The following is a 13,157-nucleotide window of genomic DNA, read 5'->3' on the forward strand; positions in this document are numbered from 1 at the left end:
TACCAAATAGGGCTATCTTCTGTATACCACCCCTACCTTGTCACAACACAATTGATTGTCTCAAATGCATTAAGAAGGAAATAAATTCCAGAAACACATTTTTAACAAAGCACACCTGTTAATTGAAATGCATTCCAGATGACTACGTCATGAAGCTGGTTGAGAGAATGTCAAGAGTGTGCAAATTTGTCATCAAGGCAAAGGGTAGCTACTTTGATGGACACTTTTGTGGTTACTACATGATTCCATATGTGTTATTTCATAGTTTTGATGTCTTCACTATTTTTCTACAATGTAGAACATTGTAAAGATAAAGAAAAACCCTTGAATGAGTAGGTGTGTCCCAACTTTTGACTGGAACTGTATAAATATGAACCCCCCCAAAAATACATATTATCCCCCGAAAATATATGAGGGATTGGAAATGACGCAGACAATTACATTGATTGAAGCCACAATCTATCTGCAATATTAAGCTGATCCACTCCCAAAAAACGAGGGAAAAAAACACCACTATGTCCTACTATGGTAGTGGTGGTGCTACTGAACCTCTCCAGGACAGGCTGTGAGTACAAACATTGGCCAGGCAGTGACAGACAAAAGTAGATATGGTGGTCGCTGTGACTCATCATGGGCTGTTGACCTACAGAGTACTGTAAACAGTACTGTAAGGTCTCGTTACATGAGGAGACGATCGGGACTGGTGCTGAAACCCTTCCTTTCCCCCCAGACCAGACCAGCACAGCCCAGACTCAACAACTGTCCTTCTTCTCATGAAACAGAAAAGCTGTGACACAAAGTGCTCTTTTTTGCTCCAAAGTTGTTGTTTGCGCTAGCTAAATCATATTCCAGAAATCAGTCTCTGATATCCGGAGGATGGCTCAAATACAGAGAGTTCTGCTGTTATGAGGTTACCAAGGAGTAGACCATACTGGAAGACAAGAGAGGGAAAAAACACAAGAATCCAAATCAATGACTGAGACTATATGATTAGCCCAAACAGTAAAACCAACAACAATTACAAACAACATTGACAAAAACTATTTGATTATAAACTGGTCCGCTGGAATTAATACGCATTCAAGAAAGGAGCATTCAAGCGTTGTGTTAAAGTGTTTAAGAAACGTCTGATAAATCCATGCTTGGTTTAGTAGTGGTTGATGTGTTCAGGCTGGGTGCCTGGGTGGCTGCCAGATTCACTGAGACTTTGTTTGTGTTTGTTTATTTCAAGTTGCAATTAAAATAGCCCTTTAATGTTGTGCATATGGGCTTTTCAAGTAGAAAGGATACACATTTTGCCTATTTAAAACACAAGCCACTAAATAAGCAAGAAATATATGTCAGGCTGCGGTAAAGTTCTGCTTGAGTAATCTTATCGATAAATCAAACTTAAATATGAAATATTTATTTGAAGAACTGGGCTCGAAATAAGAGGTAGGGCTACTGTATGTCCTAGCACACACAACACTGCTCATGAAATACACAATCTGATGGTTTATTCAAATGAGGACAGTTTTGCTCTTCACAAACCATGATTCATGTTAGCATAACAACATTTTGTGAACTGGTCAGACAAGTGTAGGTTTCCAAGATGCCAACACTTAACATTTGTTCTTAGCATCAGGTAAACGAATAAACATCTTCGAAAATAAGATCGCCTCCTAGCTAAGTCTGCTACAACAGCACATTTAGTGCTTAAACTAAGCAGGATCACCTAGCTACTCCAAAACTGAGACATTTGCATGAATCCTGCTATCTTCTGGCATGTGAGGCACTAATCCCTGCTGCGGTGAAGCCTGAGCTCTCTTGTCGGTCTGGGTTATCAATATCCATGTTTCCTAATGTAATGGAGGCACAATAAGTATGGTGGCCTGGAGGTGTCTTACACCCAGTGTTAGGAGAACCAGAGGCAGATTAGGCAGATGATGTCTCTCTAACAGCCCCAGGTTTAATCACCCCTCAGAGCTGTAGCTAGATGAATTAGTAGCCTTAGCCCAAAGCTACTTCTCCTCACCACGGCATCTACTTATTGCATCTCATCACAGGATCACTGTTCCTAATCTACTGTACAAACATCTCCATTATTACTCAGCTGTTAGGTGAAAAAAGACTGGTTTAGTCCCCTGGTCATGTGATGAACACCAAACCTAGTCTCCAAACAGTGCGACAGCAAGCTGAACAACAGCTGAGGGGATGTGTGGAACAGACACTCTCTAGCTATTGGATCTCCCACTTACGGGTACTGTTAAACACCTTCAGTGTAACAAGCCCTGTACTTGGAATGTTGTCAAGAGTTACTATAACTGCACTAATATACTATTGCCTTAGATATTACATTACAGTATGAGATGTGAATTAGATCACATTTCATCTCCAGACTGTTCATCGTGGTAGAGGGGACAGACATGCTACGTATGTCCTTGCTGTCAGCTTGTCATCTGTCTGAATGTCATTGAGGTAGTTTTAATTCACCCAGTAGTTTGGCTTCCACAGGCGAATACAGCATATTCCTCACTGAGCTAATAAACTTGTATATTGAGCTCGGCTTCCTTATCAAAGCCACATTGTAATTTCTAGTTCCATTATATTTAAACGGATGTTGGGCTAATGAGCCGAGGCAAACCTGGCCATTGTAATTGAGAGGGTTATGCCTCCAGTCAATCTTTGATTTCCCATCAATCTGTGAGGTGGAGAGCATTATGCAGTTGATGCTCGATAGTTTCAGGCAGTGAGTGTGTGTACAGTATGAATGTGTGTGTGTGTGTGTGAGTGAGTGAGTGAGTGTGTGCCTCTGCATTTGTTTGTAAGTGTGTATGTATGTAAGGAAAGGTTTAGAGATCATGCCAAAGACAAGTGGAGATGTGAGTGAGAGTGGGTAGGCTTTGGAGCAGTATTACAGAAGTAGACAAAGAGGGAAGCATTCATATACAGTAACGTAACATAACATCCCTAGCAGTGATTAAACATTAGGAAAGATCACACATCTCATCAAGGTTAAACAATGGAGGACTCCATATTATTATATTGCTATGTTATATTCCATATCGGACTCCACTAGAGTGACCGCCTCCCCTGTGACAAACACCAGTAGGTCAGGGGGGCAGGAGTAATGTAGGTCAGAGGTTAGGGGTTAAAGATGATCTCCCTCAAGAGGCCCATTCTCCAGGCAAGGTTGTGCATCAGTGTTACAGTATCGCTGAGGGGGGAGAAAGAGTGTGTGCAGGGGTCAGTGGGTCAGTGAGGGGGTCAGAATCACAAGGTGACAAACCCACTGAAGAGAGACTCACTAGTAGAAGGCCAGCGGAGCACCACATGGCAGGTCAGGTCCAGTACACGCTACAGCCGAGGGAAAGAGAGTCAAATGACCACATTCACCACTTCCGACTGGTCAATTACAAATTCACTCTGGTGAGATGTTACTACTACCAGGAGCTGTAGGGTCAATTCAATTTAGATTTAGTCAATATAAGTGATTGTTTAAAACGGTTTAGTTCAGGAATTGAAAATGTCCCAACCATAACCTGAATTGGCTAAACTGAAAATTACCTGAATTGGCTAAACTGAAATTTACCTCTGCCCTTAGGGCTGCAGGGCCAATACATTGTGACTGGAGGATATACTATGTAATGTACTGCATGGCTATGTAAACATCAACAAGAACTGACACAGTGAAAAAAGAACAGGTATCTAGGAGGCTCACTGCTGGTTGCATGACATACTGAGGATATACTATGTAATGTACTGCATGGCTATGTAAACATCAACAAGTACTGACACAGTGAAAAAAGAACAGGTATCTAGGAGGCTCACTGCTGGCTGCATGACATACTGAAAGGACATAATGTCCTTGTGAATTCAGATGCTGGTTTAGGCACAGTAGAAATCTACACTTGGGATCTTTAAACTTTAAACAGCCAATACAGCATGTATACATATACATGTCTGAAAAGCATGTAACAGCCCTGAAAAGGAGTAACAACTATACTGTAGTTAGTCACTTTGAGGTGAAAGATGATTGTTGTCTGCATCTTAACACCTTACCAAAAAACACAGTGGAAAGTGCATTCGTCACTCACCAGTAGAGATAGTAGAAGAAGGAGAGGACGAAGAAGGACATCTTGCACCAGGCCTCTTTTTGGCAGAACTTGAGCGTGTCTCCGTTCATGACCGAGGCTGGGTCGTAGAGGAGCTCCTTAGTGTCTGTGGGGCTGTGGAAGTACCTACCGAATAGGGACACGACACACGAGGGGTAGTTGACCCGTAGAGACAGAGGGGACGATGAAAGGAAGAATGGAGAGATGGAGGATGAGTAGGGGGGACACCCTCTTTACATGAAACATCTGACTGTTCATGATTAGTATGATTAAGTTGTGCATGACTACAGGTAGTAGTAGTAATTGTAATGCATGGTTTATGAACATAGGTCCATGTATTTACTTATGTGAATAGATACATGAACACATGGTTTATAGTGATTTACCAATAGTTTGCTAATGGGTAACAAACTATTAAATAATGGTTTATAAGTAATTTGTACTATAGACAGACTTAAATAAATGATGACAGGGTTTTTAAAATCCGTGTGGAACAAGATTGCTACAGTATAAATGAGAATGGGCGTGAGAATGTGTTTTCAGTCAGCTTAATGTACCTGGTAAAATAAAGGTTAGTCAATAATAAATAATCCAGAATCACAACCATTCTGCCCATACTATTAACACATATGTACCTCTCCCATCGGGGGGGGGGGGGGGTCTGTCTGTAACCTCAGCTCCACTAGCTCTCACACTACCTGAAGAAGAGAGAGGTACAGGCACTGAGAGAGGGACCCAGGTGGAGGTTGATAGAGAGAGACGGTGAGGGGGAAATGGTGGGGGCATAGTGGGGACGGGGGGGCAGTTGTCTATGTCTGTGTCTGCTACCAGGGTGAGTTCAGTCTCAACACAGAGAGACAGAGGGATCCCTTCTACTGTAGCAGTGCTCTTCCAGTGGACCCAGCTGCATTACCCTCCAGGTAACAGAGACTGGAGATGGCTGCACTGGGGGTTTGGGGGGGGGGTGGACCAGCTCAGTCTGACTAGCGAGGTGCTATGCTGGGCACTAAGAGCCACAGGCATTAGGCACTGTTGGGAAAGCGTAATGGTCCTCTTATGATGAGGCTATATGGAATTGGCCTTAAACTGAGACATTTTTCACAGAAATGTAGCCACCGCTTTTCAACTGCAGGTACAGTACCCAAATCCAGATAGCTGATGTTCTGAAAGAGCTGCAAAATCTGGACCCCTACAAATCACCTGGGCTAGACAATCTGGACCCTCTCTTTCTAAAATTATCCGCCGCAATTGTTGCAACCCCTATTACTAGCCTGTTCAACCACTATTTCGTATCGTCTGAGATCCCCAAAGATTGGAAAGCTGCCGCGGTTATCCCCCACTTCAAAGGGGGAGACACTCTAGACCCAAACTGCTACAGATCTATATCTATTCTACCCTGCCTTTCTAAGGTCTTCGAAAGCCAAGTGAACAAACAGATCACCGACCATTTCGAATCCCACCGTACTTTCTCCGCTATGCAATCCGGTTTCCGAGCTGGTTATGGGTGCACCTCAGCCACGCTCAAGGTCCTAAACGATATCATAACCGCCATCGATAAAAGACAATACTGTGCAGCCGTATTCATCGACCTGGCCAAGGCTTTCGACTCTGTCAATCACCACATTCTTATCGGCAGACTGGTTTCTCAAATGACTGCCTCGTCTGGTTCACCAACTACTTCTCAGACAGAGTTCAGTGTGTCAAATCAGAGGGCTTGTTGTCTGGACCTCTGGCAGTCTCTATGGGGGTGCCACAGGGTTCAATTCTCGGGCTGACTCTTTTCTCTGTATACATCAATGATGTCGCTCTTGCTGCTGGTCATTCTCTGATCCACCTCTACGCAGACGACACCATTCTGTATATTTCTGGCCCTTCTTTGGACACTGTGTTAACTAACCTCCAGATGAGCTTCAATGCCATACAACTCTCCTTCTGTGGCCTCCAATTGCTCTTAAATGCAAGTAAAACTAAATGCATACTCTTCAACCGATCGCTGCCCGCATCTGCCCGCCCGTCCAGCATCACTACTCTGGATGGTTCTGACTTCAGTTGTGGACAACTACAAATACCAAGGTGCCTGGTTAGACTGTAAACTCTCCTTCCAGACTCACATTAAGCATCTCCAATCCAAAATTAAATCTAGAATTGGCTTCCTATTTCACAACAAAGCATGCTTCACTCATGCTGCCAAACATACCCTCGTAAAACGGACTATTCTACCGATCCTTGACTTCGGCGATGTCATTTGCAAAATAGCCTCCAACACTCTACTCAGCAAATTGGATGCAGTTTATCACAGTGCCATTTGTTTTGTCACCAAAGCCCCATATACTACCCACCACTGCGACCTGTATGCTCTCGTTGGCTGGCCCTCGCTTCGTATTCGTCGCCAAACCCACTGGCTCCAGGTCATCTATAAGTCTTTGCTAGGTAAAGCCCTGCCTTATCTCAGCTCACTGGTCACCATAGCAGCACCCACCCATATGTAACGGCCGTCGGGAGAGAGAGTAGACCAAGGCGCAGCGGAGTTAGTGTTCATCATAGTTATTTAATTAACGTAAGAACACGATACAAAAACCAAGAAAACCGACAGCCAAAACAGTCCTGTCAGGTGCGAAATGAAACAGAAAAAATTACCCACAAAACCCCAACGGAAAAACAGGCACTTATGTGTGACTCCCAATCAGCAACAACCAACAACAGCTGTGCCTGATTGGAAGCCACACGGCCAAAATCAATGAAACAGACAACATAGAAAATGAACATAGAACGCCCACCCAATGTAACACCCTGGCCTAACCAAAATAAAGAACAAAAACCCCTCTCTATGGCCAGGGCGTTACACCATAGCAGGCGCTCCAGCAGGTATATTTCACTGGTCACCCCCAAAGCCAATTCCTACTTTGGCCGCCTTTCCTTCCAGTTCTCTGCTGCCAGTGACTGGAACAAATTGCAAAAATCACTGAAGCTGGAGACTCATATCTCCCTCACTAACTTTAAGCATCAGCTGTCAGAGCAGCTTACAGATCATTGCACCTGTACATTGCCCATCTGTAAATAGCCCACCCAACTACCTCATCCCCATATTGTTATTTTTATTTTTTTATCCTTTGCACCCCAGTATCTCTACTTGCACATCTATCACTCCAGTGTTTAACTGCTAAATTGTAATTACTTCGCCACTATGGCCTATTTATTGCCTTACCTCCCTAATCTTACCTCATTTGCACACACTGTATATAGACTTGTATATTGTGTTATTGACTGTACGTTTATTTATTCCATGTGTAACTCTGTGTTGTTGTTTGTGTCGCACTGCTTTGCTTTATCTTGGCCAGGTCGCAGTTGTAAATAAGATCTTGTTCTCAACTGGCCTACCTGGTTAAATAAAGGTGAAATCAAAAATACAAATAATAAACAGTATGTGTCTGCTTTACACAGGTAGTGATGCTCCGTTCCACTGTGTTGCTGCTGCTCAACCTAAGTCTACAAATCTCCCCTGTTGATGTGGCTGTGTGTCACTGAGCCCCTGCTGCATGTGGGGGCTGATAAAGGAGGAGGGGGACGAGCTGAAGACATTAGGCATCAGCTGTACTCACTGGGAAGGAAATCAGACGGACAGATCTATAGCTGCTGTGTGTCTCCCACCCCATATCTCCACCTCTCTTCCGTTTTCTCTCTCTCTCTCTCTCTCTCTCTCTCTCTCTCTCTCTCTCTCTCTCTCTCTCTCTCTCTCTCTCTCTCTCTCTCTCTCTCTCTCTCTCTCTCTCCCCCTCCATCTCTCCCCCTCCATCTCTCCCCCTCCATCTCTCCCTGTCTCCTCTCAGCTGTGCAGAGAGAACAGCATCTGTAGCCACTGGGCATCTGGCAGTCTGCAATTAATGAGTCAGAGAGCACTGCTGCGTAACTTCAACCGGCTGAGCAAAACAACCACAGAGTTCTGCAAGTGATTCACATCTAATAACGAAACAAGAACAAGCCAAAAGAAAAGAGAATATAACGTGTTAATGGGAGGGAGCCGTGACAGGTGACCCATTTTCAGGGTGTGATATCAGATAATCATAACCAAAGTCATAATTACAATTTCAACTTATTGAAGTGTTCAATTCATTAAAAAAATACAATCTTTTTCTTTATTGCGGTAACCTTTGAAAAGCTCTAAAGGATTTCTAACAAAAACGCAAGGTATTGAAAGACTGTTTGTCCCTTTGTTGTGCAGAGACAAAACAATCTGTTCATATTTACAATGACTGCAGACTCCACTAAACTCTACTTTGTCAGTCAAATTTATGTCAATGTTTTATGTTGGCCTTTGTCTATGAATGTCTCATGAATATTTCAATATCAGTGCTTATCTTCTGGGCACCACACTGAATTCATGATATCTTACAAATGAGAGAAAGACAAAGTAGACTGGTCCAGCTTCGATAGTTACCTCCATGTGTTGTAGAAGAGGAGGGGGATGTTGAGGCCTACTGTCAGCCACTCCTGGGCACACAGGAACATGATACAGAACAGCCCATGGATAGAGTATTCTGGGAGCACCAACTGACAGGGAGAGAAGGAGGGCGTGAGGGAGGGAGAGAGAGAGTGGGAGAGCCCGAGAGAAAGGGAGGGAGAAGAGGGGATCGAAAGAGAAATGCTCTTGAGAGAGGTCATTTTACATCTTCTCATTCACAGATTATTCATCACCATTTGACATTAAACATACATAATAATCCATTATAGACAAGGGGTCATCGTTACGGTAACCTTACGTGCTAGCCAGGCTTCTACAGCTGTTGAAAGACACTATCTCTACGGCAATCATAGAAAGCTTGAGACAATTACACGCAAGGCTTCATGATGTCATGGAGCAACTGGCTAGCATGGATAAGGACTTATGTCAATACATTGGCAAATATCCTAAACTAACTGTTATTGTGCCATGTCATGTGTCTAAGCATTACTGTACCTAGGTTTTATCAAATGTAATCAAAATTGCAAGATGTGACACAGCAACCTTATCATCAGGGTTTTGAAACCTTCAACATAAGCTACATAATTTATTGCTCAGTAAGACCAAATGTTGTATTTTAGATAGCAGAGAAGATTAGTGAGTGTGGTTAAACACAAGATGGCAAACCTCCATCAGTCACATTAATGAATCCAGCAGCAGCAGATAGTCATTAGAGCAGAGCTCCAAACATGGTTAGAGTCTGGCAAAGAGTGAGCACCGATATTACAGCTGCACCACATACAGCATCTCGCTCCCCAAAGAGCCAGCGCCAAGCCTCATCTTTCATGTGGTGAAATTAACGCTGTGTGAAATTAAGATTTTGGAAGCAGCTCGGAGCCTTCCCAAAGAAAGTTGCAAGTCAAAAATGAAAGCTGTGGTTTAAATTGCGTCTGCTCTGAAGAGATTTAAAGAACTTTGTGGATATGATCACGACATGAATCAAATGCGCTAGTCATAAAAGTATCCCATTGAATATATTGGCCCTTAATGGTGGAAGACTTACAATATCCATATGTTAATACAACACGATTAGTGGTAGTATTCATGTGTGCATTCAACCTGAAATTCAATGCATGGCCACCCCAGAGCTGATAAAACAATGTCTTGAGTCCTGAATACTCACGGTGTATGTCCTGTTTCCAGCTCTGTGTCTGTGTGAACCCACAGAAAGGGTTTTTAGGTTATTATGTTTGACTCATACAGAAGGTTTCATCCTAGGCTGAGGCGGTGGGACAAAAGTTACCACAAAAAGCAGCTCAACAATACCAGGATTTGTGCTACTTAGCAGCACAGATGTAAGCTGTTAAAAACTCTAAAATATGTAACCATTCATAAAGAAAAAAAGCTTCAGAGAAGCAGGAGAGAAGCACAGGCCAAGTTAAACTACAGTTGAAGTCGGAAGTTTACATACACTTAGGTTAAAGTCATTAAAACTCATTTTTCAACCACTCCACAAATTTCTTGTTAACAAATTATAGTTTTGGCAAGTTGGTTAGGATATCTACTTTGTGCATGACACAAGTCATTTTTTCAAACAATTGTTTACATACAGATTATTTTACTTATAAATCACAATTCCAGTGGGTCAGAAGTTTATATACACTAAGTTGACTGTGCCTTTAAACAGCTTGGAAAATTCCAGAAAATGATATTGTGACTTTAGAAGCTTCTGATAGAATAATTGACATAATTTGAGTCAATTGGAGGTGTTCCTGTGGATGTATTTCAAGGCCAACCTTCAAACTCAGTGCCTCTTTGCTTGACATCATGGGAAAATCAAAAGAAATCAGCCAAGACCCTAGAAAATAATTGTAGATCTCCACAAGTCTGGTTCATCCTTGGGAGCAATTTCCAAACACCAGAAGGTACCACGTTCATCTGTACAAACAATAGTACGCAAGTATAAACACCATGGGACCACGTAGCCGTCATACCGCTCAGGAAGAAGACGCGGTCTGTCTCCTAGAGATGAATGTACTTTGGTGCAAAAAGTGCAAATCAATCCCAGAAAAACAGCAAAGGACCTTGTGAAGATGCTGGAGGAAACAGGTACAAAAGTATCTATATCCACAGTAAAACGAGTCCTATATCGACATAACCTGAAAGGCCGCTCAGCAAGGAAGAAGCCACTGCTCCAAAACCGCCATAAAAAAGCCAGACTACAGTTTGCAACTGCACATGGGGACAAAGATCATACTTTTTGGAGAAATGTCCTCTGGTCTGATGAAACAAAAATATAACTTTTTGGCCATAATGACCATCGTTACGTTTGGAGGAAAAAGGGGGATGCTTGCAAGCCGAAGAACACCATCCCAACCGTGAAGCACGGGGGTGGCAGCATCCTGTTGTGGGGGTGCTTTGCTGCTGCAGGGACTGGTGTACTTCACAAAATCATGTTGGGAGGAAAATTATGTGGATATATTGAAGCAACATCTCAAGACATCAGTCAGGAAGTTAAAGCTTGGTCGTAAATGGGTCTTCCAAATGGACAATGACCCCAAGTATACTTCCAAAGTTGTGGCAAAATGGCTTAAGGACAACGAAGTCAAGGTATTGGAGTGGCCATCACAAAGCCCTGACCTCAATCCTATAGAAAATTTGTGGGCAGAACTGAAAAAGTGTGTGCGAGCAAGGAGGCCTACAAACCTGACTCAGTTACACCAGCTCTGTCAGGAGGAATGGGCCAAAATTCACCCAACTTATTGTGGGAAGCTTGTGGAAGGCTACCCAAAACGTTTGACCCAAGTTAAACAATTTAAAGGCAATGCTACCAAATACTAATTGAGTGAATGTAAACTTCTGACCCACTGGGAATGTGATGAAAGAAATAAAAGCTGAAATTAATCATTCTCTCTACTATTATTCTGACATTTCACATTCTTAAATCAAAGTGGTGATCCTAACTGACCTAAGACAGGGAATTTTTACTAGGATTAAATGTCAGGTATTGTGAAAAACTGAGTTTAAATGTATTTTGCTAAAGTGTATGTAAACTTCCGACTTCAACTGTATCTATGCTTAATGCTATTCCGAAGCCCTTCATGTATATTTAACACACTACAGGCATATCTGGAGCCCTGTCTGAAACACCTGGACTACATTCTTCACAGCACTACATACTTCCTAATAACATAAAAATACATTGGAGCCCAGTGGAGGAGCTCTTCAACAGCAGGTGATGGAGAAACTGCTCCTCAAACAGAACTATATATACACACACATACACACACGACACGCCGCCACGCTCATTAAAACACAAATAATCACGCTAACCTTTTCATTACCCCCGCTAATTCTCAGCCCCCATCCATCAAGTCCCTACCCTCGCTGTCACTGGCTAAACTCCTGCTGAACGCAGACAAACATTATGAACCACTCCCATGCTAATGTACCAGGCATAACGTAATTTAACCTACAATACAAAATACATTATAAGCACATAAAACATGAGTAGTAGTCATCACATCAACCATGACTAAAACAGTGAGATTATATAAGACAAAGGGTTTGGTCGCAAGGCAGAGGCACACAGAGCAACAAAGCTACATGATACTGTAGTCCTACAGTAACAACGAGGGGAGAGTAACAAAACTGATGAACTGTATATGTATTTATTAGGGATCCCCATTAGCTGTTGCCAAGGCAGCAGCTACTCTTCGTGGGTCCAAACACATTAAGGCACTTATGTTACTTATAAAAGAAAATATAAAACAGTACATCATATAACATTATTACACCACTACATATCTACAATACAAAATATATAATACCACCATACAACAATATTACAATGTTATAGTGCTTTTGCTGTTCGTTATGCTAACTCATCTTGTTGGCTGATGAAAAGTAAATGTGGACAGTTTTTCCAATATCTTCAATATGCACCTCGGAATTGGATAAGGACGCGCGCAGTTGCGTCCCCGATGTGTCTGTCTTCACTTGTAGCCTGTGAGAAAGACCAGTTCACATGATGGAGCCGCAGCACTCAGGGAGAAGGGCACAACGGCCACTGGCCGCAAAAGGCATGGATTTGTTTAGGATGCATTATGGCCACACAAAGGGGATGCTGCTGTGAAATTCTAGGCATTACCAAGTGCTGGTCAAATTGTGAATGATGTAGTGTGCACAGCCTGCACAAAAAAATAAAGCAGAGCTCATGCCTTTCAAGCGACTTTTTTCAAATCATCATTAGAGTCGCATCACGCAGCCTTATAAATGTATAAAAAATCTAAAGATGTAGCCCAATGTTTGTAGAACAACTAATGTTACATTAATAACTCTAAATTATGCATATAGGAATACCCATTTCTTTGTTAACCGCTCAAAACAGAATAGCTGCATGTGTCCACTCCCTCAAATCCTTTGGAGAAAATATCCTTTGTATTTTGTTTAGCTTTGTTCAATTGTATTCTTCATACTATAAAATAATATAAAATAATGCCACGGAATTATATGCAAATCTTGTCTTCTAAATGAACTAGTGTAGCCCACAGCCATATGGCATAGCCAGATCAGGACCTAACATAAGGATGTATGAGGATAAGGATAAGGATATGCTATTCTGT

At 42.4% G+C, this 13,157-nt stretch overlaps 1 protein-coding gene across 1 annotated transcript in view; it reads right to left on the reverse strand.

The window, feature by feature from the left end:
* Positions 1-283: 283 nt before the first annotated feature.
* Positions 284-13,157, reverse strand: part of LOC106607867 (protein cornichon homolog 3-like) — a 43,904-nt gene continuing 31,030 nt past the window's right edge. Inside the window, exons 4-7 of the mRNA XM_045720890.2 lie at positions 8,530-8,642; positions 4,077-4,220; positions 3,288-3,336; positions 284-931 (exon numbers count right to left, since the gene is read on the reverse strand). Of these exons, the coding sequence (XP_045576846.1) occupies positions 3,321-3,336; positions 4,077-4,220; positions 8,530-8,642 (273 nt within the window). The 3' untranslated portion in view covers positions 284-931; positions 3,288-3,320. The remainder of the gene's footprint in view (positions 932-3,287; positions 3,337-4,076; positions 4,221-8,529; positions 8,643-13,157) is intronic.

Source organism: Salmo salar, chromosome 06 (assembly GCF_965601325.2).
Source record: "Salmo salar chromosome 06, fSalSal1, whole genome shotgun sequence".
Lineage (NCBI taxonomy): Eukaryota > Metazoa > Chordata > Actinopteri > Salmoniformes > Salmonidae > Salmo > Salmo salar.